This window comes from Lynx canadensis, chromosome A2 (genome assembly GCF_007474595.2).
Source record: "Lynx canadensis isolate LIC74 chromosome A2, mLynCan4.pri.v2, whole genome shotgun sequence".
Classification (NCBI taxonomy): Eukaryota; Metazoa; Chordata; class Mammalia; order Carnivora; family Felidae; genus Lynx; species Lynx canadensis.
In genome coordinates, this window is record NC_044304.2 from 18,893,884 (window position 1) to 18,921,621 (window position 27,738).

Consider the following 27,738-nt stretch of genomic DNA (forward strand, 5'->3'; position numbering starts at 1 on the left):
AGCAGTCTAGAAGTGGTCAGATGCTAAATTTACATTTTGAAGATAGTCAACAGGATTTACTAATAGATTGGGTGCAAGGGAGAAAAGACATAGATGACTGACTCCAGGGTTTTTGTCCTGAGTAACTGGAAGTAAGGAGTTGCCATTTATGAGTTGAGAAGGGCTGTGAAGGGGATGATGGTGAGTTTTGACTGTAATTTTGAGATGCTATTAGACATCCAACTACTAACTGTTAAATTAACCCTGGAAAATGACTTTCAGGAGCCTGTGCCTTGGATTGGAGAATATCAATCAAATGACACTCTGAAGATCTGCCTTCAAGAATTCTCTTAATTTCAGAGTGCCTGGCTGGCTCAGTCAGAAGAGCATATGACTCTTGACCTCAGGGTTGTGAGTTCAGCCCCATGTTGGATATAGAGATTACTTCTAAAGAAAAAAAAATTTTTTAAAGAATTCTTTTAACTTCCACAAACCTCATTTTCCTCACCTGCAAACTGGGTTTAATAACCATCTCATAGATTATAAAAATGAAAATAGGTATTTCTAAAGCACTTAGCCCAAACAATCTAGAGTCCAATAATGCAATAGTCGGTCAACTACCTTAGTTCTCTTAAAACTGGGTTACACGTGACGTTTTACATCGTGTCAGTGAACACAAACTGTACTCTTTTAAGGCCTTTGTAACAAAGAATTACCAATAAAGGTAAGAGTTCTAATCTGGGTCTGCAAATGGCAGATTGGCAACTCCGCCCTTGGTTTTGAAAAACAACAACAACAACAACAACGAAATGCGCAGGAAATTAACACAGGGCGTGAGTGACAGGATGCCTTAGCGACCACACTTCCCAGCAGTCTACGCGCAGTCAGACACCGTCGCGGATTGGACGCCACCTCAAGAGGCTGGTGGTGCGGGGGAGGGGACAGGCGCGAGGTACTGTGGGTAGGAGACGGCCGTCGGCCGAGGCGCCATTTTGTGAGGCAGCCGTACCCTGTTGGAGATTCTGGGGCACAAAACCGCTACTTCTGCCACTTCGGTCTCTCCTGGGGGTAAGTGCGGCAGCCACCCGTAAAGACCGGCAGTTCATGCTTTTGAGGCAAGCCTCGTGCAGCTTCCCTGACAGCCGCGGGCGGCGGCCGATCAGTCCCAGCCGCATCTCTAGAGTAGCTACCCGAAGCATTGGAGGGCCGCGCCCCTGCTCGCCGCCTGCGCTGTCAGCTCTCGGAGGGCGTCCTCCCGCCCAACCTGAGGCCCACTTTTTTTTCGGGCGCTTGACTGTACCCCTGCCGGAACGCATTTCCAACTCCCCAACCCAGCTGAATGTGGAGCCATCGCCTGTCCTTCGGGTACTTCTTGGGGGTGTCCGGCAGTTTTTAGCCGCCATCGCCCCGCAGCTGCAGTTGAATCCGCCTATCCAGGAGGAGGTTCGGTGAAGGCTGATCTGCGGGCTGGGAGCCTCTTGGGGTTCGGGAGGGGCATGTGCAGGCAGAAAGGGAAAGCCGGACGCCGGAGTGGGTCGCGCAGGCAGTGGCGCCGCCATCTCGGCTGCAACACCCCACGGAGGTGGGTCCAGGCGCTGCCCGAGACACAAGGGGCGGCATCTGAGATTCTGCTCAGGACCTTATTTCTCCCAGGTGGTTCTCTTCCATTTATTAATTCAGCAAATGTTCGTTGAGCGCCTGCTCCGGAACAGGCGCCAGGGACGGCTGTAACTAGTTTCTCAGACCTCGCACGCATCGAACGCGGTCTAGCTGTGTGATGTTTTATTACCACCAGGGCGCTGCGGGGCCTAGTTGGTCGCCTCAAGGGCTTGTGGTGGTTATTGTTGCTGAGGAATTAAGTCGTGTCGAGGTTTGCTCTTGTCTTACTGAAATATGAAATACCTTTGGATCAGCTGTTACGTTATAAATGGAGTAGATTTCAATCAGCACGGCATTCTGGCTTCTAAAATGTTTCAACTTTTCATCAGAAAATACTGAATTTCATGTTGCTGCTTGTATTAATAAAGACACTTTGATTAATGTTTTGAAAAGGTCAACTACCCGGTTGGAGTTGCTTTGATTAGAACACAGGGAGCTGATTGCATCTCTGCCTTTTTTGCTTTGTAATCCTAAAGTAGGGGAAGGGAAGGAGTTTTTTTTCCTGTATTCTTTTATGACTTTGTTATCAAATAGAAAATCTAATATTTTAAAGTATGCCTTATCTTCCTGCTGTGCTCATTTCAGGAAAACCTTAGTGTGATTTTAATATTGACAGTTGATTCCCACCTCCCTCCTCTCCTACCTCCCCGCCGCCACCTTGTATAATCACTGTTAATAATTTGATGAAATTCCAACCTCAGCAGTGTCCTAGCTTATGGAATGATGGCCTTAAGTGATCTCTCAAATTTTCAGTGATCAGTCTCTCTTATTTCCTAGAAAAAAACAAAATTTGAACCTTTTGGAGCAGAGTGCTACATCTTCAGTAGGACAATGGGTTCAGACAAACGGTAAGTTACTAGCGTACCTGTCTTTGTTCACAACATTTCATTGGGAAACTGAACTACTTGTTAAAAATTGATTGTTTATCAAACAAATGTAAGGGACTATTTTGTGCCAGGCATTGCTGTTAGCCCCTTCATGAGCCTTGCTCTCACAAGCAGGTGGCTTAGTGAGAGAATTGAAGTACTGTGTGAACTCTGCTATATAAAAGAAGTCGAGGGTGCTGCTAGAACACATAGGAAGCATGTGTTTTCCTGGAGACATCTAGGAAAGCTTCCTGGAGAAAGTAATCTTTAAGGTGAAGCCTGAGGATAAGTTAAGAATAAAGGAGGGCAGGGTGGAGTGGTTCACTGAGAGTTCCCAGTGTGGAAAACAGCCTGTGCAAAAGCCAGGAGAGATCATACAGTCTGCCACTTTACATAGTACCCGGCTGTAGCAAGCAATCAGTGAATGCCAGTTCTTGTTACTGTCCATTCCATAGCAAGATGATCCAGATTTATAGAAGCTCTGGACTATGGATTACATGAAAAATAAATGAATTGAAAAATTGCTAAAGAATTAGTAGAAAATTAAGATGACAGCATTTGGCTGCTCTGTCATCTGGGGATTCTCCCACCCAGACCATTTGATTTGAATACTCGACTTTTACTTATTCATTCCTCCTCAGTATTCAGGCTGGTCCCAGTGGTAGATCAAATCAAATTAACAGCCCAAAGAGACTCAGGAAAAGTTCTTGTCATGTGATGTCATTGTTCTAATGCTGTGTTAGCAGTCTGTGATTCCAAATAACTTACTAAACTAACATTTACCCTTTTAGGGTTTCCAGTCCCTATAGTTCACATCATGAAGTAGTCCTAGATTACTTGTTCTGTTGGTTTCTTTTTAGTAAATTTGTATTCTCTAAATGAGGCACTTCTAAGCCTTTCCTTTGTCTTATCCTTACATGGTTTTATGAACCTGATAAACAGTTTATGAAAAAAATAGATCTTTGGTCAAATGGGATTAAGCCTCTTGTTATTAGATTTTCCTGTGAGACCTAACGCTGCTGAGTAACCAAAAATAAACCAGATGTTCTAGGAAATGATGTTCTCTGCTGGTCCTAGTTAGTAACAAATGAACTTGGTTAACTGCCTGATAAGGAAAAAAAAACAAAAAACAAAAACTAATTTAATTCATCCAGGTTGTTGGTCCATTTCCCAGTAGTGTGATACCCTGGAGAGTGGATGAGTCAGAACACTCTCTCCTTTGAAATTGGGTGAAATGCTAAAAATTGCTTTCTTCCTATTTTTGATCACTAAGATCTGAATCAGGGATGGAAGGTGATACGTGTGTAGACTACAGGCTTGGGAATACGCAGGATAAACTTGGACAACCTGACCTTTGTAAAAAAAATATTAAACCCAGACATTTGATACCCATATTTTCAGATTTAGCATTATCTCCTGAAAGTTATTTTTTCCTTTAAGGAATTTAGATGTTTTTCCTAGTAGTTGTCTTTATAAACTAGAATTTGGTGATCACATTTTGAGGGATACTTTAAACTATTTTGGTATCTTATAAACTGAGCTGTAGGGGTATGTGTTTTCTACCATGTTTTCTAAAGATATAAAATGTGATTTACTTTAGAGTAAATGAAAATTATTTTCCCTGGCAGAGTGAGTAGAACAGAGCGTAGTGGAAGGTACGGTTCCATCATAGACAGGGATGACCGGGATGAGCGTGAATCCAGAAGCAGGCGGAGGGACTCAGATTACAAAAGATCTAGTGATGATCGGAGGGGCGACAGATACGACGACTACCGAGACTATGATAGCCCAGAGGTGAGTGGTCAGCAATTGGTGTGAAATAGTTAGATTATGAATTGTATGCACAAAGCCTTTAAGATTCTGGAAATGAAATAAGTATACCAATTGTAGAACTCTCTGTTGAGTATTATATTCAAATTCTATTATTCTGAAATCTGTTGAGATAACTCTAACCCTCAAAGACAGCTGAGCCTCTGGTAATAGAAATTACTGGCCAGGATTTACATAGGGCTCACCGTGCACCAGGCACTCTTTTGAGCACTTGACTTACATGAACTCGTGTAGGTCTCATTACAACTTACGGTACATGTCTTCCCATTTTAAAGATGAGGCAATTGGAGCATAATAATATACCAACACTGTGCCTCAGATGCTACTTCTGAAAGTTGTAGTTTCAGTCACCATAGTTTTTTTCTCATTTCTCTTCTATATGTAAATAGAGCTTTGTTTAGAAGTAATTGTGTTGCCCATATAATTATGCAGGGCTTTTTTTTTTCATGCATACAATCTTCATATTGTGACAGGTCATGTAGTATTTCACTGTGTGTTAGTGTACTGTACAGTGAGTTGTTAAACCGTTCTTCCTGAACTAATGGTTATGGCCCTTCTTTTTTTGTTGTTTTTTTTGTTTGTTTTTTTGTGTTTGTTTTAGAAACACTACAGTGAACATCATCATAGAGTTCCAGTATCCTCTCTGTTGTTCCTAAAGATAAATTCCTAGGGCCTGGATCAAAGAATATAAACCCAGTGTGATTTTAATTGTAATTTTATTTATTATAAATCAGAGAGAACGCGAAAGAAGGAACAGTGACCGATCCGAAGATGGCTACCATTCAGATGGTGACTATGGCGAGCATGACTACAGGCATGACATCAGTGATGAGAGGGAGAGCAAGACCATCATGCTGCGCGGGCTTCCCATCACCATCACAGAGAGCGATGTAAGGGGAGACAGCAGTTATAATGAGCAGTCCAGTAGGCACAACCGATTTGGAACTTCTGCCATTTTTTGTGCTATTGTTTTATCTCAAGCTAACATCTCAGCTAGTGAAGTATATTTCTGTCTTTAGGATGGAGTTCTTTCAACTTGGTTCAGAAGTTAATTACCATTTATATTTAGACTTTGAAGCTCAACGTAGAGGAGGTCTTATTCCTTCAATAGCCCTTAGAAGGTAGTTTTTTATTTTTATTTTTATTGAATTGGTTACTTACTCAGTGAGGATGTATCAGCAAAAACATTTTCTTCATGATCTGGCCACCTTTGATTTGATGAAAATTATACTATCCGTTTGAGACCTAAGAACCCTGTTGAAAAGGAAGGCCATTACTTGGCTCCCCACTCCTAGAACTGGCCAACAAGGGCCTTGGTATACTAGGCGCTATCTGATTTTCACTGGCATCTCTGGCCCTCACCCATTCCTTCTAGCCACATCCACCACCTGCCTCCCCTGCAGGCCACTTCAAATATGTTCATTGTTCTACCAGTGTGCCTTTTTCTGCTTGAAGTCTCCATTATGTGAAGCCTTCCCTGATCTACTAGGCAGACTGGTGTTAGAAGAGGTCCTGTTGAAAGAGGTTCTGCAGAATGTCCTGGTGGGGGGAAAAAGAAAGAAAGAAAAAGGGCTGCCTGGCTGGCTCAGTTGGTAGAGCATGCTACTACTGAACTTGGGGTTGTGAGTTCAAGCCCCATGTTGGGAATAGAGGTTATTATTACTTAAAGTTTACTTAGTTATTTTGAGAGCGAGAGCAGGCATAAGCAGAGGAGGGGCAAAGAGAGGAGAGAGAGAATCCTAAGCAGACTCTGTACTGTCAGCTTGGAGCCTGACTCGGGGCTGGAACTCCTGACCCTGAGATCATGACATGAGCTGAAACCAAGAGTCAGACTCTTAACCAACTGAGACACCCACGTGTCCCTGGAGTAGAAATTTTTTTTTTTTTAATGTTTGTTAATTTTTGAGAAAGAGACAAAGAGAGACAGAGTGCGAGCCAGGGAGGGACAGAGAGGGAGACAGAATCCGAAGCAGGCTCCAGGCTCCAATCTGTCAGCACTGAGCCCAAGGTGGGGCTCGAACCCATGAACCGTGAGATCATGACCTGATCTGAAGTCAGACAGATCTGAGCCACCAGATCTGAGCCACCCAGGTGTCCCCCCCCCCTTTTTCTTAATGTCTCTGGGGGTTTAAGGGAGGTTTTATTAGTGGAGGGTAAAGAAGGGTTCCAGGGAGATCTTAGTTGAACTGATTCTTGAGGGATAGAAAGAAATGTTTGGGTTTGGTGGAGAACTGGGGGAAAGGTGTAGACTGCACTTCTAGGCAGTAGGGTAGCATAAGCACACCTGGAAATAGATTCTGAATTTAGTCAAGGCATTGAACCAGGTTGATTTGGCTGATATTAAAGGCTTTTGGCAGGGGTGAGGGATGTGGGAAGGTGCTGTTGAGGCCAGGCTCTGGAATCTTTAAAAGCCCAGCTAAGTATAAAGCTACTAGGGCACCTGGGTAGCTCAGTTGGTGTAAACACTAGAGCTTCTGACTCTTGATTTCAGCTCAGGTCATGATTTCATGCTCAGCATGGGGCCTGCTTGAGATTCTTTCTTCCTCTGTTCCTCTTGCCCGCTTGTGCACGCACAGTCTCTCTCTCTCTCTCTAATAAAATTAAAAAAAAAAAAAAAAAAGGTACTAAGGGCTTTTCCTAGTAGCAAAAGCTATGCAAGTTAGAATGTTGGAGGAAAGAATGGTAGTGGGTAGACAGGGAAGGCAGAGATGAGCACAGGTAGGGGCAACGGTGGGCATGTAGAATAAGATGCAGGAAATGCAGGAGGAGTCCATTTAGGAAAGTTTGCTTGTTAAGCAGGTTGTTCCCTTGAGTAGTCTGCTGACCTGTGATCCTGGGAGTCTGCAGAGGAAGTGAGTAGCATGGAGAAGCAGTGCTCTAGCTGACTTGGGGAACCTCCCTGCTGGCAGTGAAACAAGATTGTAATGCTTTTGTATTTCAGGCTTCTTCAGGGAAATAGAATCGCCTACCATAAGAAGGCTGGTTTTCAAAGTAGAATTTCTCAGGCCCCTAAATTATGTAGTATTCTTAGCAGATTCATTTGTTGAGATTTTAAAACATTTTAAAATTATAGTATTTAATCTCCTGGACTTCAGTTTATCATTTTCATTATTGTTTATCTTTTTTTGTTTAGCCCTCCCTCCCCCTGACTGACATGAACTCTTACAATAACTATCTTTAGTTACTGTGTTACTATATGTTACTGTTACCACTGCTTTTGTAGTAACTATCTTTAGTTATTCTGATGACCAGTTAGTTATTACTAAGCATGGACCTGAGTCACATGGTGGGGTCTGGTTCTGTGTAGAACTTCTACTCTGTGGAAAAAATAGACATAGTCGATTCTCTTTCTTTGGGGTGGTTATGGTCGGTTTATAAAGTCATTGCAAATAGAATACTGAATACTGAACTATCACTCCTAGAGAAGATACAAAGTTAGGTTCCTGTGAGCCTCTGGTCACAACATTTTCATCAACAGATCAATACATAACCTTGTTTTAGGTGCATTTTGGTTTAGAGATACCTTATTTAATATATATTGTTGATTCATAAACCTTGAACTCACATCTAGCCACACTATAACTTGTGCCTGAATGAAGCTTGTCTTATATATCTTTTCTGTAAGGGACATCATAGCCTTCTTGCATTCAGGAACACTAGACAGAAACTCCAGCACTACATTTGGAGAGCCATTTTATTCTTTATTTTAAATTTATTGTTTTATTTTAAAGCACAAGTGGGGGGATGGCAGAGAGAGAGAGGGAGAATTTTAAGCAGGCTTCACTCTCAGCTCAGAGCCCAACACAGCGCTTGGTCCCATGACCCTAAGATCATGACCTGACCCAAAATTAAGGGTTGATGCTCAACTGACTGAGTCACCCAGGTGCCCCTGGAGGGCCATTTTAGATAGTGAAATCACCAGGGCGCCTGGCTGGCTCAGTTGGTAGAACATGTGACTCTTAATATCAGGGGTTGTGAGTTCAAGCCTCATGTTGGGTACAGAGATTACTTCAAAACAAAACAACTAGGTAGATATATGGATAGTGAAATCAACCAAAGGTACAAAAATGTGATACACTTGGCACTAAACAGATAGTGAAAAAGATACTTGCTTACATTATGAAAGCTGAAACCAGGCAAAACATCACCCCGGCCTGGGACAGGTGCATCAAGTGACTCAAACCTTTCCTTCTCCTGCATATGTCCACAGATGACTTGGAAGTGCCAAAAGTATTGATTTGGAGTTACAAATTTCAGTGAATGGGCAAATTTGCAAACACAGAATGCACAAATAATGAGGATCGATAGTGTATAATCCCATAGCCTTTGCACGTAATTATGGAAAGTTGGAGACTTCGTCTCACAAATTTGGCCCTGGTTTTTTTTTTCCTAGGAGTATTGCTACCTGGCATGATTGATAAAGAGATTAGGGTATTTCATTGCCTTTTGTAGTAAGGGCTTGGTCTGACATCAGTAACAAACCTTCTAGCCCAAATTCATTTTTCTAGGCCCAGTTATTGCTTGACCTATTAGGAGCCTAGGAATGTTATGAGCTTTGTTAGTTTTCACCACTAATGTAAATATAAGAAAATTATTTCTTTCGTATTGTGCAAAAAATGTTTGAGAGAGTTCCTTGTGTTTTTGGCTATTGATTCTTGATCATATACTTCAGAGGACAATAGCATATTCTTTGCCTCTTCTAAATTTCATTTTCTTTCTGGTCCTTTAAACAAAGGACAGCAAAGTGAGACTAGAGGAGAGAAGCTTGCAGGACAGCATGCCGTGGGCAAGACTGTTTATAACATAAATACTTGTACCTCAGGGAAATCCCCAGGCAGCATATAAAGAATGCGTTTGAGGGGGGAAAAAAAAAAAAAGAATGCGTTTGAGGCTGTTCTAATGCATTTCATTTCTGTGAGAAGTGTTCCCTTTTTTCCATGTTTAGAATAATTGCATTTTGGTGATAGAAGTTAAAAACTTGGCTGATTAAAACAGTTCATGCAGTTCTTGGTCCTTGAATTTTCTTTGATGTGGAATAGTTTATGGCTGAAGCTTTAACTATAAACGTGTAAAACTCTGCAGATTCGGGAAATGATGGAGTCCTTTGAAGGCCCTCAGCCTGCGGATGTGAGGCTGATGAAGAGGAAAACAGGTGAGAGCTTGCTTAGTTCCGGCGGTTCTGGCTCTCTTCCCCATTCCCACCTCAGCCCCTAAAGACCATCCTGATTCCCCCAGTCTTCAAGCACATGAATTCAGAATGAAAGGTTTGCCATGGCTAAGGAATGTGACTCTTTGAAAACGATATTAGAGAGCACCTGAGGACCTTTTTAAAAACTTTGTTTTTAGGGGCTTTTTTTTTCCTTCGGTAAGTAGTGATTTATAAACTCCTTGTTTGACTGTTTGTAGTCGGTTGCATGGTTACTTTTTAAGCGTGGAATCAAATCGAGTGGCACTTAGTTCAGGCGGCTTGGTTCCTTGCCATGGCAAAGTATCAAGAAGATCCCCAAGTCAAGTCACATTTGTAAAGCTGCTTCCCAATTGGCTTTGTCACGCAGTGTTGAAGCAGTGGGAGAGAGATTCACCTGTTATAAAGGAACTGACTAACACGAGTATCCCGTCTATATCTGAATGCTGTCTCTAGGTGTAAGCCGTGGTTTCGCCTTCGTGGAGTTTTATCACTTGCAAGATGCTACCAGCTGGATGGAAGCCAATCAGGTTGCTTCACTCACCAAGTCTAGATATTCATGAAAATGGAACAAGTCTGTACAATTTTAAAAAAAAAAAGGTTGAAGGAGTGGTTTGTTCCAAAGGAGTGATTTTTTTTTTAAAGAAAAGCTTTGTATATATTAAAATTGATATTATTAGAATAAATAACAGCAGCAAGGACTGCATTGCAGAATGTGCTCTGCCTTTAAACATGGCTGCCTGGCAGGACTTTGTTAATCACTGAATACCTGTCTGGTGATTACCAAAACATCTTAATGTTCCCTTTTCCCCTACTGATTATGTTCCTATTCATTATGTCCATTGAGAGCAATCTTAAAATACCCAACTCTCGATTCGACAGTAAAGAGAATATAGTAGAAGTCTGCTACTGGCATTTTGTAAGTGATTCCTTATTTCTACTTGGAGACCATAAGCCTCCTGGAGGCATAACTGTTCGTATGGGTCTTCAGGACTATTTAAGGACTTCCGTGGAATTTATGAACAATAAGTCTGATGAGATTAGCCTGGGAGCTAGTGTCCTGCTGCTGTCTAATCTAGTTAAACTGGCATTAACGTTCTAATCTCCCTGAGAATGCCTTTTAAAGTCCTTTGAAAGCAAATCATTGATGGTTCTTTGATGTAGCATTAACTGAAGTGTTCTACAGTTTGTCAAGAAAACGTTCAGTACTTGGCACTTCAGTAACATTTTTTGCCAGAACTCCATAGCACAGTGTTGAATGCCTTAACCAAATGGGTTCTGAGAAGTTTGCTTAACTCATTATGTTGCTTTTCTGCAGCATTTTATTTGTCACCCATAAATAAGAGTTACATTCTTTAGTAATATAACAAGACTCACTAATCAGGGTATCATTTTGATTGATTTGTTAGATTTTTAAGCCTCTCATTTTCTTAACCCAGAGGTGACAGCCTGATCTTAAAAGTGAAGCTTCATTCATTTCATACCATGGACATCATACTAGTAAATATAGAATATAAACACAAGCTTCATGTGAGTCTGCTTTCTTGATGTGACAGCATCTTTTGATGCAGTGGAGGTATCAGAATGACTTGCCTGGGAGTTTAAAACTCCAAAGAAATTAAAACCCACAAGACATTTAAAAAGATCTCCACAATTTTAATGTATACAAAGCTAAGTTACTGTGTAATATTTCATTACAGTTCAAATTCACTCCAGAAATAAAAGGCTAATAGGATTAGGGACTCAGTGATAGTTTGGAGTCTCCCCCAGCACACACCCCTCCTACTGGGATGATCTGTTGACATATCTCCCAGCTTCATTTTTGTTTCTGTACAACACAGTGAGTGGATGGCCCTTCAGCTTTTTCCTTCTTGGCCAGACATGCAGTCTTGCCTGTAGATAATGCAGAGACAACATTCACAGCATGTCTTAACTCTTCCAGGATTTGCAAGAACCAAATTGCTCAACAGTATGTATATTTAGAGGGGTTAGACTCCTTTTAAAAATTTGGATATCTAACCTCCTACTAATTCTGTTCTGATATTGTCAGAACATCCCATTCCCTCCCCCCTCCTGCCCCCCCCCCCAATAAAAAAAAGAAGAAGAAGAAGAAAAGATGCTCCTGTTAAATGAAGGCTCTTTGGGGGCAGGTGCTGGATATACATACTCTTGGCTAGACTGATTGAGCTTGGAGTTTTGACCTTCAAAGTTGATTCCCTTTTAGTCACATGGTTGACCTGAAGGGTAAGGTGGTGTATGCATTTATAAACTCTTCCGACCCCCCTGAAGAAACTTCATTGGCCTCCTGGTTACTCATCCTGAAGAGAGTACCATGTATTTCAGTGAAAAACACATCCATCACTTAGGACGTGACATGGTTTCAGTTGGCAGGAAGAAATCTCATTTAGCTGCTTTAGAGTGGATGGCATTCAGAATAGGCCCTCCTAAGAAAAAGTTGTAACCAGATTCCCTTTAAAAATGAGCTCCCCTCCCCTCGTCCCCCAGAGGACAGACACATGCTGAAGCAGGAGTTTGGGGAAAGGGAAAATAGAAAGGCTTTTACTTTACATAAGGACGGGGGACTGGGGGAAAAGTGAAGCGAAGCCCAAGGACACCATGCTGAGGCTAAAGTAGGCAATCTCAGAACTGGGAGAGTTGTGTCTTCTGCTTTTTGAAATAGACTGTCACTCTCGGGCAGCCTGGCAATGCTGAATGTTAGGACTTCTGTCTCTGCTGGAGACACGGCCTGGTGCATGTCAGCGGTTAGAGTTTGGCAGCTTTCTCAGCACTCCCTGACTCCGTTTACCTTTACTCCGCATCCCATTCTCTTACTGCCTATCTGAAGGATTGGATGGGCAGAGTATAGGTGGCGGTGGTTGGTCCTCCCCGTATGTTGTCCATTTAATTCCAGAGCACTGATTTTTCCGAAGTGTGCTCTGCCCTGGGAAAATGGACACATGTTCCTCACAATGGGAATAACTAGTTACTTCTTTTTTTACAGAAAAAGCTAGTGATTCAAGGAAAGCACATTGCGATGCATTATAGCAATCCCAGACCTAAGTTTGAAGATTGGCTTTGTAACAAGGTAAGCATGTGTTCTTCCCAGATAGACCAAACTCCTTCAAGTTTTGTTTTCTCTTTGTCTGTCTGAACAAGGAAGCTAGAAAGTATACAATCACCAGCTTTTATCATAGGGTGATTTTCCTGGTTCATGACTTTCTTTTCATTCTCCTGTGCAGGTACTAGAATCCCTAGAACATTAGAGATTTTTTTAAGATCCAGGTTCTTGGACACCTGGGTGGGTCCGTCGGTTAAGCCTCTGGCTTCAGCTCAGATCATAATCTCAAGGTTCACAAGTTTGAGCCCCAATTGGGCTCGTACTGACAGCTCAGATTCTGTGTCTTCTCTCTCTCTTCCCCTCCCCTGCTCACACTGTCTGTCTCTTTCTTTTTTTTTTTTTTTAATTTTTTTTTTCAACGTTTATTTATTTTTTGGGGGGGACAGAGAGAGACAAAGCATGAACAGGGGAGGGGCAGAGAGAGAGGGAGACACAGAATCGGAAACAGGCTCCAGGCTCTGAGCCATCAGCCCAGAGCCCGACGCGGGGCTCGAACTCCCGGACCGCGAGATCGTGACCTGGCTGAAGTCGGACGCTTAACCGACTGCGCCACCCAGGCGCCCCTGTCTGTCTCTTTCAAAAATAAACGTTGAAAAAAAAAAAGATCCAGGTTTGGGGTTGCCTGGGTGGCTCAGTTGGTTGAGCGTCTGACTCTTGATTTCAGCCCAGGTCATGATCTCACAGTTCATGGGTTCGAGCCCTGCATCAGCCTCTGTGCTGACAGCGTGGAGCCTGGTTGGGATTCTCTCTCTGCCTCTCCTTCACTCATGCTCGCTTGCTCTGACTTCAAAATAAGTAAATAAATATTTGGGGGGTTGGGGGGAAATCCAGGTTCTAAGCTCAGTGTTTCAATTAGGATTTTAGGTTTGTTCCACTTTACTGTTTCTTGATTTCTAGAGCTCTCAACTTGTGGCATAGTCCTTAATTACATTAACAAAATCCTTCTGACTCTGCTCAAGTTATGTAAGATCCGTTATGGTTCTGTCAGGGCACCTGGCTGGCTCATTCGATAGAGCATGCACCTCCTGATCTCAGAGTCGTAAGTTCAAGCCCCACATTGGGCATACAGCTTACTTAAAGAAAAAATAATAATACTAAAAAGAAATTTAAAAGCAGAAATATTGTAGTCCTGTCAGCATTGCACCATTTGAGCTTGCCATTCTGAGAGTATTCCGATTCATTGTTCTTCACGTCTACTGTTTCCAGAAGGGGGCTTGACAGTATTCCATTCACATCTTGCTTGTGTGTATAGAGTGGTCCATATAGTGAGTGCTCTTCTGATTGAAGAACAAACTTTGCCACTGTTTGCTATAGGGTTTTGGGTGAACTTAAACTTTCCCTCAACTTGATAAAAAGGGAATTCTACTTCAAACTATGTCAAGATTTGTTTTTCTTGTTAGAATTCACATACTGAAACATTTTACATTTAAAGTTTTTAGGTGAATGCCCTTTTGTCTTGGTTACATGTTATCACTCTCTGCTTTTTTATTTGCTTACTGGGACTTGTCCATGGCCCTGTAGCCCCTAACCCACCTCATCACTAGTAAGCCTGGCCTACTGTGAGAAATAATTACAGAGAAAACTTTTTTTCTTCCAGTGCTGCCTTAACAATTTCAGGAAAAGACTAAAATGCTTCCGGTGTGGAGCGGACAAGTTTGGTAAGCCCAAACTCAGCTATTTGGAATATGCATTGAAAACCTGACTAATTAGGGGGCACCCGGGTGGCTTAGTTGATTGAGTGTCCAACTCTTGGTTTGGGCTCAGGTCATGATCTCATAGTTCATGGGTTTGAGCCCCAAGTTAGGCTCCATGATGATAGCACACCCCTGCATGCACACTATTTCTCAAAAATAAACTTAAAAAAACAAACCAAAAACCTGACTGATTAGGTTGTCTGTGGTATGGATTGTAAAGCATTTCAGGAAGTCATGTATCTTCTGTAAACTTGCTTACCTTGTGTTAGGGAGATGCTTCTGATGACTGTGTGTGCAGAGAGTTCCTTTATTTTCCAAAATTAAGTCTGCTCACCTGGTTTGCATTTTGAATCTGTTTTTCTGTAGTACCGAGGTAATGTCAGTCCTCTCCGGCCCAGTTTCTGCATTCCACATGTATCGTGTCAAAATTAATGATGTTTTATTATAGCCACAGATGGTTTAAAAAGAAAAAAATGGCTACTACATTTGCTTACAATTAAAACTTCGGGGTTTGAATGTATTTCTTTACTAAAAAAAATACTGGTTTATTATTTGTTTGTCTTCAGTAACTGACTCCCCCTGTCTCCTCCCCTTCTTGTAGACTCTGAACAGGAAGTGCCCCCTGGAACCACAGAATCTGTTCAGTCTGTGGATTACTACTGTGATAGTAAGTTCCAGTATATTCTTGGCCTTTATGGTATTACTTGACCTCAGTTGGGAGTTTTTGTGCTCTTACACTTTTTTAATGACCAACATTAGCTTTAGTTTATCCCATGAAAGATTGGTTTTTAGAATCTTCTCCATGTCAAAGTGCAAGATATACTAGGAACCTCCCAAATGGATTTATGTGTTTGTACTTGAGCCTGCCTTCAAAAGCATTGGTGGTGGTAATGCACATACATGTTATTTGTCTCTTTCACCTCCAGCAATCATACTTCGAAACATAGCCCCGCACACTGTGGTGGATTCCATCATGACAGCGCTGTCTCCCTATGCATCCTTAGCTGTCAATAACATTCGCCTCATAAAAGATAAACAGACCCAGCAGAACAGAGGCTTCGCATTTGTGCAGCTGTCCTCTGCAATGGTGAGCTCACTGAATCTTTTCTTTTAAAAGAAACTGGGCTTGGAGCACCTGGGTGGCTCAGTCACTTAGGCAGCCGACACTGAGCATGGAGCCTGCTCAAGATTGTCTCTCCCTCTGCCTGTCTCCTCTGTTCATGTTCTCTCTAGAATAAAATTAAATAAACTGGGCTTTAAGAGACAAATGTGGTTCATCTAAAAGTAGTACTCTCTGTAAGGCTCCTGGAACCCAATGTTCAAGACTACGTAATGATAGTTATTGTAGTGCTAAATTAGAGGACCAGTTACTTTGATAAGTGGTAAAAATAATGCGTATACCTGTGAATGATTGGCAGAACTGAAGTTTTGAGCCACACTTTAATTTTTCCTTCTTGCTTTGTTGTAGATTGATTTAGCATTTACTCCTTTAATAATATGGAATGCCTTCATGTGCTGGAGGAAAGAGGGCTGTATTTTTTCCTTGAGGTTTCGTGTGTACAAACAATTATGAATTACTGTTCTTTTTTAATAGAAAGCTGTATTTCTTTGAATGGGGTAGGTGGTAGGGAGAGATTTTAAATTATAGGACAAAATGGTCTTTCTTGACCTTCTCCTTCAGGATGCCTCTCAGCTTCTTCAGATATTACAGAGTCTCCATCCTCCTTTGAAAATTGACGGCAAAACTATTGGGGTTGATTTTGCGAAAAGTGCCAGAAAGTGAGTAACTTCATTGTCCTTATTTCAAACTGCTGTACTTGCACACTTGCCCAGGGATGCTTTGCTGACTGTACCCTAAGCCCATGTTCTCCTCCCTGAGACACAATCCTCCCTGGTTGCCAAGGTCAGGAGGGAGTCAGCTGTCTTTTTTAAAACATATTCTTTCCTGTCCTGAGGAACCAGTTGCTGGAAAACTACAAAGCAGGACAGAGGCAGACATGGCAGATGGGTTGAGAATATGTGCTATGCAAACAGCTTCAAGGTGGTGCAAACCCATCTGGAAATAATCTTTTCCTTCCAGAAGCTTCGTATAGAGAAAGCTTTAGTCTAGAGATATAAATGTCCCATTTGAAGTGTCATTACTCATCCAGCAGATACCTTACTAGATGGCAGGATACAGAGTAAAATGGTGACACTACAGAGACATTTGCCCACAGAGGAATTGGCCCATGGAGACCCCTTTCTGCTCTGAAATGAGGCCTTGCTAGCATTTGAGAGTTCCCGACAAAGGCTAGAGTGAATTGATGTTTCCTTGACAGTATGGGAGCATGGATAGGAAGCATACTGAGATAGAATCACATGCTTGGATTTTTGTGTTTTCAGAGACTTGGTCCTCCCAGATGGTAACCGGGTTAGCGCCTTCTCTGTGGCTAGTACAGCCATTGCTGCAGCTCAGTGGTCATCCACCCAGGTAAGATAGATATTTTTTGTCAAAGTAGTGTGTTGGTGCCCAAATTCACAGAAGTAGTCTTAGAAGCTCTCTAAGGACAGTTTTAGGGAGTACTTCCTGGCTTCTTTCCTTGGTGTCTACTGAACTCACCTGTGTGTCCTCTTCTTTTGACATGCTGTAGTCTCAGAGTGGTGAAGGAGGCAGTGTTGACTACAGTTACCTGCAGCCAGGCCAAGATGGCTATGCCCAATACGCTCAGGTAGGTAGATTTGACCAACATCCACCTTCTCTCCAGAGCATGTCTGAGAACAGCAGCTTTTAACAGTGCACTTTTCTTCAGTACTCACAGGATTACCAACAGTTTTATCAACAACAAACTGGAGGATTGGAATCTGATGCGTCATCTGCATCAGGTAGTAAACTTCATCTGTTTTACTTTTTGTTTAAGTAGCTGTGGTTGAGGAGATAGAACTAGATGTCCTTGGCGCTTGGAGGGCTCAGTTGCTTAAGCGTCTGACTCTTGATTTTCCGGTCGTTAGATTGAGTCCTGCAATGAGCTCTGTGCTGTTAGCACAGATCCTACTTGGGATTCTCTCTCTTTGCCCCTCCCCTGCGTGTACTTGCTCACCCGCGTGCGCGCGCGCTCGCTCTCTCTCTCTCTCTCTCTCTCTCTCAAAACAAATAAATGTAAAAAAATAATAATTAGATGTTTTAACTAGACCCCAAGCCAGGAGTCCATTTCCCTGCAAGGTGGGGGTGGGGGGGGGGGATGCACATTCAGTGCTGTCTCCATGTGCGTAAGGTTCTGGGGAAGATTAGAAGTACTTGAGTCGCTGAGAGTGTGAAACCCATGTTGTGATGAGTATTCGTTCTTGGAATTCAGCTTTGTATCTCCCCTCTCTGTGTTGTTTGGAATCATGGGTGCCCACATAGGTTCAAATGAGCAGGGAGGGTGTGGCCCTAGATTCTGGTGACCAGAAATCAATCGCAAGGGTCATTATAAGAAGGCCTTGCTTTACTTTTTGTTGTAGAATTCTAAAAGTCTTATGGTTAAATCTTTTCTCAACCCCAGATATGGATTCCTCTTCCTTTTTTTTAGTTGTCATACAGAATATTTAACTTTGTGACATTCTAGTAGGATTATAAAAATGAAAATGTCATAGGTTCCAGGATGCTTAGTAGGAATTAAGAACTGATACATCAGGGCACCTGAGGCTCAGTTGGTTGACCGTCAGACTCTTCATTTTGGTTCAGGTCATGATCCCACAGTCATGAGATAAAGCTCTACATCAGGCTCTGCACTGAGCGTGGAATCTGCTTAAGATTCTTTCTGCCTTTGTCCCCACCCCCGCTCATATGTGCACATACATTCTCACTTGTTCTCTCTAAAAATTACAAAATAGGGGCACCTGGGTGTCTCGGTCACTTAAGCATCCGACTTTGGCTCAGGGCATAATCTTGTGGTTCATGGGTTCAAGCCCCACATCGGGCTGTGTGCTGACAGCTCAGAGCCAGGAGACTGCTTTGGATTCTGTGTCTCCCTCGCTCTTTGCCCCTCCCCCACTCATTCTCTGTCTTTATCTCTCCAAAAAGGTATATAATAATAATGATGATAAATAAGTAACTGACCTCACGACAGAAGGCTAGTTTGGGTATTACAGATAAAGATATTTGGCTTTGAGTTCATTGCCTTGGCCCTTTCTAACCCTGCATGCATCATTTATCATCAGGCACAGCAGTGACCACCACCTCAGCGGCTGTAGTGTCCCAGAGTCCCCAGCTGTATAATCAGACCTCCAATCCGCCTGGCTCTCCGGTAATCCTGTTATCCTAAATACAGAACTGGTGACTGTTGGGGAAACTTTATTTTGTTGTACACGTATTATCCTTTCCTGCTGTATGAGCCAGGATTGAATAATACACAGACATTCCGACCTTACTTCTCTCTGTTTGGTAGTATTAGATAATGAAATAATTTGGAGTGTGTATTTAAAACATAAGATTCCAAACAAGGGGTATTTATACATTCTGCATGCTTCAACTTGACCTTTAGGAAGAAAGTTGTCAGCATGTGTTTTGCTCAAGGATTGCCTTAGATCATTGCTACAATGTGTCTGTCAGGGGAGCCCTTCCTCCTGGATGGATGATTGCAGTGATTTAGTTCTCTTAAGAGGCTTTACAGTTGAAATTATATTGAAGCTGCTGTTCTTTCCAGACTGAGGAAGCACAGCCTAGCACTAGCACAAGTACACAGGCCCCAGCCGCTTCCCCCACTGGTGTAGTTCCTGGTACCAAATATGGTAAGCCAAACCTCATGGGGCTGTTAACAGTTGGAAGGTCCTAGTTGTTGTCTGTGTCTAGTAAGAGTTCCTCTCCCTTTGTGGGTGTCAGAGGGACACTTGGGGATATGAGAGAAGACGACCATTAAGGCCTGCTGCATCTCCGTGGCTTAGAATTTGAAGTAAAGCCAGTTTCTTTATCTGGAATGACCGTGTGCTGGATTTTATTTTTGCAGCAGTGCCTGACACATCCACTTACCAGTATGATGAATCTTCAGGATATTATTATGATCCGACAACAGGGCTGTACTATGACCCCAACTCGCAGGTAAATGCAGTTTTCCTCCCCAGCGTCACTAGAAATATCTTTGTTTCACTTAGTCTATCTATGAGGCATGAAATGAAATACCTTCTGCAAAGGAGCAAGTGACCCAGATTAGTTTTAAGTTCTTCAGAACCACCAAGATGTAATTTCTATTTTAGGATTTTAATTTTTAAAGGTTAAAAAAAGATGTTTTGTTTTTTTTTTTTTTAACGTTTATTTTTGGGACAGAGAGAGAGCATGAACGGGGGAGGGGCAGAGAGAGAGGGAGACACAGAATCGGAAGCAGGCTCCAGGCTCTGAGCCATCAGCCCAGAGCCCGACGCGGGGCTCGAACTCACGGACCGTGAGATTGTGACCTGAGCTGAAGTCGGACGCTTAACCGACTGCGCCACCCAGGCGCCCCTAAAAAAAGATGTTTTCAGGTACAACGTACATACAGAAAAATACACGAGGGGCGCCTGGGTGGCTCAGTTAAGCATCCAATTCTTGATTTCAGCTCATGATTTCACAGTTCGTGAGTTCGAGCCCCAGCCTTCTTGGGATCCTCTCCCTCTCTGCCCCTCCCCCATTCATGTGCACTCACTCTCTCTGTCCCTCTCTCTCTCCCTCCCTCTCTCTCAAAAATAAATAAACTTGAAACAATAGAAGAAAAATATACAGAGCTGAAGTGTACTTTTCTTTGAATGTTCATATGTATACACATTCATATATATCAGCACTGAGAGGAGAAAACATTCCTGGCATGCTGAAGGTTCCCTTATGCCCCTTGTCAGTCAGTACCCATCCCCTTCAGTAACCACTAGTCAGACTTCTAGTACTACCGTGGATTAGGTTGTCAAGTTATTATAGGTGGTTGTTAGTCACTATATAAAGACCTAGATTGAAGTTTCAAATTGTGGTTTCTCTTCCTATGTATTTTTTAAAACTGAGATGAAATGCACATGACAAAATTCACTTTTTTTTTTTTAAGATTTTATTTTTGCATAGGGGCGCCTGGGTGGCTCAGTCGGTAAGCATCCGACTTTGGCTCAGGTCATGATCTTGCAGTTTGTGAATTTGAGCCCCACATAAGGCTCTGTGCTGACAGCTTGGAGCCTGGAGCCTGCTTGGAATTCTGTGTCTCCCTCCCTCTCTGCCCCTCCCCCGTTTGTGCTCTGTCTCTCAAAAATAAATAAGCATTAAAAAATAATTTTTTTCAGAAAAATTTATTTTTGCATAAACCCAGCGTGGGGCTCGAATTCACAACCCATGAAATCAAGAGTCTCATGCTCTACTGACTGAGCTAACCAAATACCCTTAAAATTTACTCATTTTAACCATTTAGAATGTATAATTTGCATATACTGGCAATGTTGTGCTACCATCACCACTAACTCCAAAACATTTTTTAAATTTATTTTTAGTAATCTCTGTACCCAACATAGGGCTCAAACTCATGACCTTGAGATGAAGAGTTGCATGCTGCTACTGACTGAGCCAGGCACCCCTTAAAGTTTATTTGTTTGTGTGTTTGTGTATTTATTTTGGTAATCCAAAATACTTTCATTGCCCCAAAAAGAAACTGTGTACCCATTAACAATCACTCCTTTGTCCCTCCTTACCCCAGTGACCACTATTTTCTTTCTGTCTCTACAAATTTGTCTCTTCCAAGCATTTCATATAAAGGAAGTCAGATGACATGTGACCTTTTGGTGTCCAGCCTCTTTTACTTAACATCCTGATGTTTTCTTAAGGGTAGAAATTAGCAGATCTGTGGGGTGATGTTTTATTTTTAGTAGTGGTAGGTTATTTTGAAGAGGGAAGGCAACACTAACACTCCATAAATAAACAATTACTTATGACCAGGAGCTGTATATATAGAATAGGAAAATAAGTGCTTTTAACAGGTACTTGGTATTGAGAGCTTGTGGTTTCTGAGAAGGAGGTGTGAAGCAATGAGGGACCCACCTGAGCAAGCCAAGCCTTGCGTGGTTCTTCCGCTCCTCTTGCTTGGTGAAGAGGTGAAGTCTGACCATTATCCAAGCAGTTCTTCTTAGTGGCCATGTTTTTGTTGTGACTTCTGCGTCTGACCCATACCACCTTCCCTAGAAGAGACATGACAGATGTCTCTCCTGGGTCTCTGCTGAGTGAGTAGAGCGAATGACTAAGGAAGAAAGAAGTGGAGAGATAGGTGCTACCTATCTCCCATTGCAGTTCATCCGACATACATCAGATCTGGTCTTCCAGGCTCCCTAACTGGCTTTTTACAACCCTGTGTTTGGTTACCTGGGTTTCCAAAGGGTTTTGATGGTTGGACCCAGTAATGAGCTGTTAACTGGTTGTCACAGAGGATGTGTGATTTAAAAACTCCTGAACAAGGGGAGTCTGGCTGGCTCATTCGCCAGAGCATGCGACTCTTGATCTCAGGGTTGTGAGTTTGAGCCTCACGTTGGGTATAGAGATTACTTAAAAAATAAAATCTTGAAAAAAAAAAAAAAAACCTCCTGCTGAACCACTTGTTCTGGCCTCCTGGTTTGTATAAACAGTCTATGGAAAGGAGTGAGACACATTGCTCTTCGGGTGCCCTCCAGGCCCACGGATTAGATTAATGGTATTACACTGTTGAGAAACCATATTCTACTTTTGTCTAAGAAGTTCCGTACCTCTTCACTGGCCAGTTCATCATCCTCACCACACCAACACATACAGCAGCTTCTCTCTGAGCAGGAGATACTACTGCTCTGCAACATGTTTTATGTTTATATGTTGAATTTTTTTTGACAAAACAATTTTGTGTGCCTTTTTGACAAAATGATCCTTTAATGGTTTGACAAAGCAGAAAGTCTGCATTAATTGTGCTTTGTTTCTAGTACTACTACAATTCCTTGACCCAGCAGTACCTTTACTGGGATGGAGAGAAAGAGACGTATGTGCCAGCTGCGGAGTCCACCTCCCACCAGCAGACGGGCCTACCTCCTGCAAAAGAAGGGAAGGAGAAGAAGGAGAAACCCAAGAGCAAAACAGCCCAGCAGGTGAAATAATGACCCAACCAGGGGACTTCGAGGTCTTTCTGGGGTATTGGGCTTAGTTTTTTTTTTTCTTTTCTTTTCTTTTCTTTTCTTTTCTTTTCTTTTCTTTTCTTTTCTTTTCTTTTCTTTTTTTTTTGAGTTGTGGCCTCTCTGTCAGCTTTATTTGGATTCTCAAAAGCTGGGCCACACGTTTAATTTACATTAAGTTCATAAAGCATTTTTAATTTTTTAGTTGTTTGTCAGTTGCCCATATACATACTTAGAAGGAAGTATATTTTGGAACACTGCACAGGCTTTCAAGCAGTATTCGTTAATGATTTTGATTGTATGCAATAGTGTGTCATGAAGATATTTGTAGGTAGAAGTAAGGGCAAAGGGGGTTTTGTTCCAGAGCACGTGATTCAGGTGAGATCCTTAATGGCTTCTTACTGTGGCACAGGGGCTGACTGTTGTCTAAACTCACATATCTAAATGGTTTTTTTCATGGTTATTTGTCATTAGATCGCTAAAGACATGGAACGCTGGGCTAAGAGTTTAAACAAGCAGAAAGAAAATTTTAAAAACAGTTTTCAACCTGTTAATTCCTTGAGGGAAGAAGAGAGGAGAGAGTCTGCTGCAGCAGATGCTGGCTTTGCTCTTTTTGAGAAAAAGGTAACTGTAGCAGGAATGACCATACTTCTTCATGGGAACTTAAGTAAAACTTGAGGCTTATGACTTGTTTCTCTGTTTCCCAGGGAGCCTTAGCTGAAAGGCAGCAGCTCATTCCAGAATTGGTGCGAAATGGAGACGAGGAGAATCCCCTCAAAGTAAGGAAGGACCACCAGTGTTTTAAGGCCATTTTTGTGGTTTGTGTCTTCCTGTGATTCTCAGCTTCATCTTGGCTAATGTGATTCCTACTTAAAACTGGATGTGGTCACTGTTGGTGGGTATTGAAAATCTTCTGCACATAGAATCCATGTCTAGGGCTTTATTTTCTGGGTGAAAGCCAGTGAGATGGAGCATTGAATGAAGCCTGAATTTGAATTCCTAAGCTCAGTTGAGTTTTATTGCATTTGTAAATAGAGGGTTTTAACAGTTTGGAAAGAGAAAATTAGGACAATAAAAAGTGTTTTACTTGATAGATACTGGTCTGGGTGGGCCATTACCCTGATCTGTCGTATTTGGGGTTTTCATCTATAATGAGTAGTTTGAAAACAACCATCCAGGAACTTTTCCTGGGCCCCAGGAGTTTGGTGCCAGCAGGCTGTCAGGCCCAGCACTTGAGGACCTGCCTGTTCTGTACAGCCGGATAAATGCAATTTCACTGTTGAAGTATGGCATGGGGCATTGGGAGTTCTCACACATCTTGGATTACACGTTGCTTTATCCAGATACATAGTCGTCACTGCTTCCTGCTGTACATTTCCAATGACCCACCCTTTTGTCCCCAGAGGGGTCTGGTTGCTGCCTACAGTGGTGACAGTGACAATGAAGAGGAGCTCGTAGAGAGACTTGAGAGTGAGGAAGAAAAGCTGGCCGACTGGAAGAAGATGGCCTGCCTGCTTTGCCGGCGCCAGTTCCCTAACAGAGACGCCCTGGTCAGGCACCAGCAGCTCTCAGACCTTCACAAGGTGGCCATGATTCTCTGAGCTGATAAGAGGCAGGGAGGGGAGGCAATGAGGCAATATGGGTGCCCTGATGTTGAGTGAATGCCTTTCAGAAGACTGTTCTGATGGTAGTCTGTTCTACATCATAGAGTGGCAAAGAGCATGGCAGCTCCATATACACCAGGCTCTGGTTTTCATGCTGTAGTGTGTCGATTGGGCTTTGACTCTTAGACTAAATAGGTGTTGATAATGTTATTTCAAATTAGGATGGTCCGAATTCTTACTACGTCTGTCAAATCTCTTGTACAGCAAAACATGGATATCTACCGACGATCCAGACTGAGTGAGCAGGAGCTGGAAGCCTTGGAGCTAAGGGAGAGAGAGGTGATTGAGGGTCACTGTGCCACTAGAAGGAGTATCTTGTATTTGCTTTTAGCATTTATTTGTAGCACTTAATTCCAGGTCCCAGGGGCAAGGTAGGATTTGTCATACCACATGTCACCCGGCCATTGTGGCTCATGTCAGGTTATAGGTGCTTTGTGAGCACTCTGCACCCTCTCTTTATGAGGATGGACAGAAACACATCCTCAAGGTTGCTCACAACTTGTGAATGCCAAATACTTACTGGTGAAGTATACTGGATTTTAGTAAAGAGAAGGTGATCTCTTCTGGCCTGCAACGAGGGAGGCTTCAAATTAGGCCCAGAGGATATCAGGGCATAAGACAGACGCAGTGATACAGAAGGAAGTAGTGGGCAGGACTGGGTTTGGGGTGAAGGCAGCAAAAGCAGGTGAGGCCAATAATGGACAGGCATTTGATGGTTCATGAGGAAAGTTGAGGGCCAGCCAGGCTTTAAAAAGAAATTGAGGGGGGCGCCTGGGTGGCTTGGTCGGTTAAGCGTCCGACTTCGGCTCAGGTCATGATCTCACAGTCTGTGAGTTCGAGCCCCGCGTCGGGCTCTGTGCTGACAGCTCAGAGCCTGGAGCCTGTTTCAGATTCTGTGTCTCCCTCTCTCTCTGCGCCTCCCCTGTTCATGCTCTGTCTCTCTCCGTCTCAAAAATAAATAATAGTTTAAAAAAAAATTAAAAAAAAAAAAAGAAATTGAGGGCCGTTGGTTAGAAATCAACCAGTGGGCAAGTTACTTGAAATTTTTCACCACGTGATAATTTTGTAGTTCGACTATCTGTAATTAGGGCTTTTGCTTTTCTGTTATTTTCCACTGTTTGTGGTGCCATCTGTCCCTGGAGATGGGCCTGTCCCAAGTGGTAAGAGGAATGGCATCTTTGCCCTGCTCTTCCTGTAGGACCCTGGGAGGCTGTACCCACGGCCTAGCAGGTCTGTTGAAGAGCTTGACAGGTGACGGCTAATTAAATAAAATTCCTTGTTGGAGATGTAGGTGGGCCCCAGGTTCCACACACAGTTAATCCCTACAAACCGACCATTTTTTCAATACGTTTTTTTTAAGTTTATTCATTTTTTTGAGAGAGGGTGTGCGTACACGAGCAGAGAGAGAGAGAGAGAGAGAGAGAGAGAGAGAGAATCCCAAGCAGTCTCCATGGCTCCACGCCGTCAGCACAGAGCACGACGCCAGGCTTGATCCCGTGAACCCGTGAGATCATGACATGAGCCAAAATGAAGAATCAGACGCTCAACCAACTGAGCCACCCAGGGGTCCCCAAATGTACCATTTTCGGTATTGAGTGCAGTAAGGGGAAAAAAACAAAGGTGTTAGGTGTTTCAGACCACTCAAAAAGGCCAAACTCCAGACTAAGGAAGTGTCTGAGGGTGGTAATCACAAAGTCTAGATGCATTAGGTTGTTGCAGCTTCAAGTCTGAATGTCTTTAACAGCGTTTTTTCTGGCACGTAGATGAAATACCGAGATCGAGCCGCAGAAAGACGGGAGAAATACGGCATTCCAGAACCTCCAGAGCCCAAGCGCAAGAAGCAATTTGATGCTGGCACTGTGTATGTGTTGTGTACCTTTTCCACTTCATTAGCAGGGGCTGTGGCTGTGTTAAGTAACTGTGTGTTTGCCACTGGCAGGAATTACGAGCAGCCCACCAAAGATGGCATTGACCACAGTAACATTGGCAACAAGATGCTGCAAGCCATGGGTTGGCGGGAAGGTTCAGGTTTGGGAAGAAAGTGTCAAGGCATCACAGCTCCCATCGAGGTAAGCAGTGAGATTGGGCTTCTGTGGTTTGCAGGTTTATTTTGGTGATGAGATGAGGTCAAAGCACCCAGACAGCCTGGGACCCAGGGGCCAGCTTTACCTTTACCATAAAGGGCCATCTCCTCTGGCAAGCCCAATGGAGTCTGGTTCCCGGCCGCCCTCCTTTATGTCACTCTTCTTTTAAGATGTCATTTGAGAGGAATGGGTGTGGTACCCTACTTGATTTTTCTGGTCTTTGGTTTTCTTGGGTAAAAGCTGTCTTGAGAACTGTATATTCCTATGTCCTGTTAGAAACAGCCCCTTACTGAACACTAATTCATCCAGATAGCTTAGATTAGGTTTTTTTCAAGGTACACTGTGCTTTAATTTCTTAATCACCATGTAGGTGATCTTGGTTATGTATAAAACAAGTTACAATTTAGTAGGATTTTTATCCATGATAAGAAATTTTTTTAGTTGCTCGAAGCTCAGATTGAGATGTAATCTCAGGGTCAGGAGTCCCCCACCCACTGGCCTTCTAGACAAGAGCACCACCAGGGACTGTTCCTTCTCTAACCTGGCAGCCCAGCTTAGGTCAGACTCCTACAGGCCATGTTTATCTTGTGCAAGCCAGTTCTGCCATTGGGGTGTCCTGCTACAATCTGCCCATGATTACCAGACCTTCCTAGGCTTCAGTGGAGTATTTTGGGGCCCTTAATAGGTACAGAAGCCTGCTGAGCAGGCACTGGGGGACAGGGTTGGGGGATGTGTCTCCATCTGCCTGTCTTCCTTAGCACATTTTATTCCTTCAGTTCTTAACCCTACTCCAGGTCTCCAAAACTTCCTCTCTTCTGTCCCCTGGTAGGTGGTCCTTTTCAGTTGGGAGTCTGCTGGATGAGCAGGGGTTGAAGCGGTCCACACCCTACCTGCCCTCTGCTGACAGAAATTCTGTTCCCCTAGGCTCAAGTCCGGCTAAAAGGAGCTGGCCTAGGAGCCAAAGGCAGTGCATACGGACTGTCGGGTGCGGATTCCTACAAAGATGCTGTCCGGAAGGCCATGTTTGCTCGGTTCACGGAGATGGAGTGAGGTTCAGAGAGAGAGGGAGGGCAGGAAAGATGATGAGCTCCTCGGAGCACAAGGAGTGGTCCATCTCCTGAATTCACTCTTAGCGCCTGTCTCTTTAAGGGCATGCCTTGTGCTGTTAATAGTTTTTAGGGCGAACCACTCCATTCTACAAGGTTCTCCCACTTAAAGGAGTTCCCCTTATATGGGCTGTCTGGTGAATGGCCTTCCTTCCTGCCAGAGGGCTTGTGAGCTGGCCAAGGGGACAGTGAGTCTTTTATACTTCAGTGTACATAGTGTAATGTAGTGTGTTTTACATGTGTAGCCCATGTCGTGGTCCATCAGCCCCTCTCATTGCTAGGGGGTGTTGAGATGCCCTAGGTGGTATGTGACACCAAAGCCGCCTCTGTCATTTGTTGTGCTGTCTTTTCTTGGCAAAAGCCTTGTGTATATTTGTATATTACACATTTGTACAGAATTTTGGAAGATTTTCAGTCTAGTTGCCAAATCTGGCTCCTTTACAAAAGAAATACCTTGAAAAATGA

At 43.1% G+C, this 27,738-nt stretch overlaps 1 protein-coding gene across 7 annotated transcripts; it reads left to right on the plus strand.

The window, feature by feature from the left end:
- The first annotated feature begins 929 nt into the window (after positions 1-929).
- Positions 930-27,738, plus strand: RBM5 (RNA binding motif protein 5). 7 transcript variants are annotated; one of them, XM_030306828.1, is made up of 25 exons: positions 932-1,047; positions 2,416-2,486; positions 4,133-4,298; positions 5,069-5,224; positions 9,417-9,486; positions 9,976-10,049; positions 12,521-12,604; positions 14,235-14,295; positions 14,933-14,998; positions 15,258-15,418; positions 16,013-16,110; positions 16,714-16,801; positions 16,962-17,039; positions 17,121-17,193; positions 18,511-18,596; positions 18,996-19,080; positions 19,296-19,387; positions 22,234-22,395; positions 22,894-23,043; positions 23,127-23,198; positions 23,823-24,002; positions 24,288-24,362; positions 25,847-25,944; positions 26,023-26,152; positions 27,092-27,738. In XM_030306828.1, exons 2-25 carry the CDS (start codon positions 2,470-2,472, stop codon positions 27,215-27,217), a joined length of 2,448 nt encoding a protein of 815 aa, XP_030162688.1. In that variant the 5' UTR covers positions 932-1,047; positions 2,416-2,469; the 3' UTR covers positions 27,218-27,738. The 7 variants fall into 7 exon arrangements, 6 of the variants coding, with proteins under 6 accessions (XP_030162689.1, XP_030162687.1, XP_030162686.1 ...); XM_030306829.1 differs by lacking the exon at positions 27,092-27,738 and adding an exon at positions 26,997-27,081 and having other exon boundaries at positions 930-1,047; positions 25,847-26,152; XM_030306827.1 differs by having other exon boundaries at positions 931-1,051; positions 25,847-26,152.

Excerpts from the sequence above, each read along its gene's own strand:
- RBM5 (XM_030306827.1), top strand. Across the intron at positions 23,044-23,126 it reads TTGCTCTTTTTGAGAAAAAG|GGAGCCTTAGCTGAAAGGCA; the intron begins GTAACTGTAGCA and ends TCTGTTTCCCAG. Across the intron at positions 26,153-27,091 it reads GCATCACAGCTCCCATCGAG|GCTCAAGTCCGGCTAAAAGG; the intron begins GTAAGCAGTGAG and ends CTGTTCCCCTAG.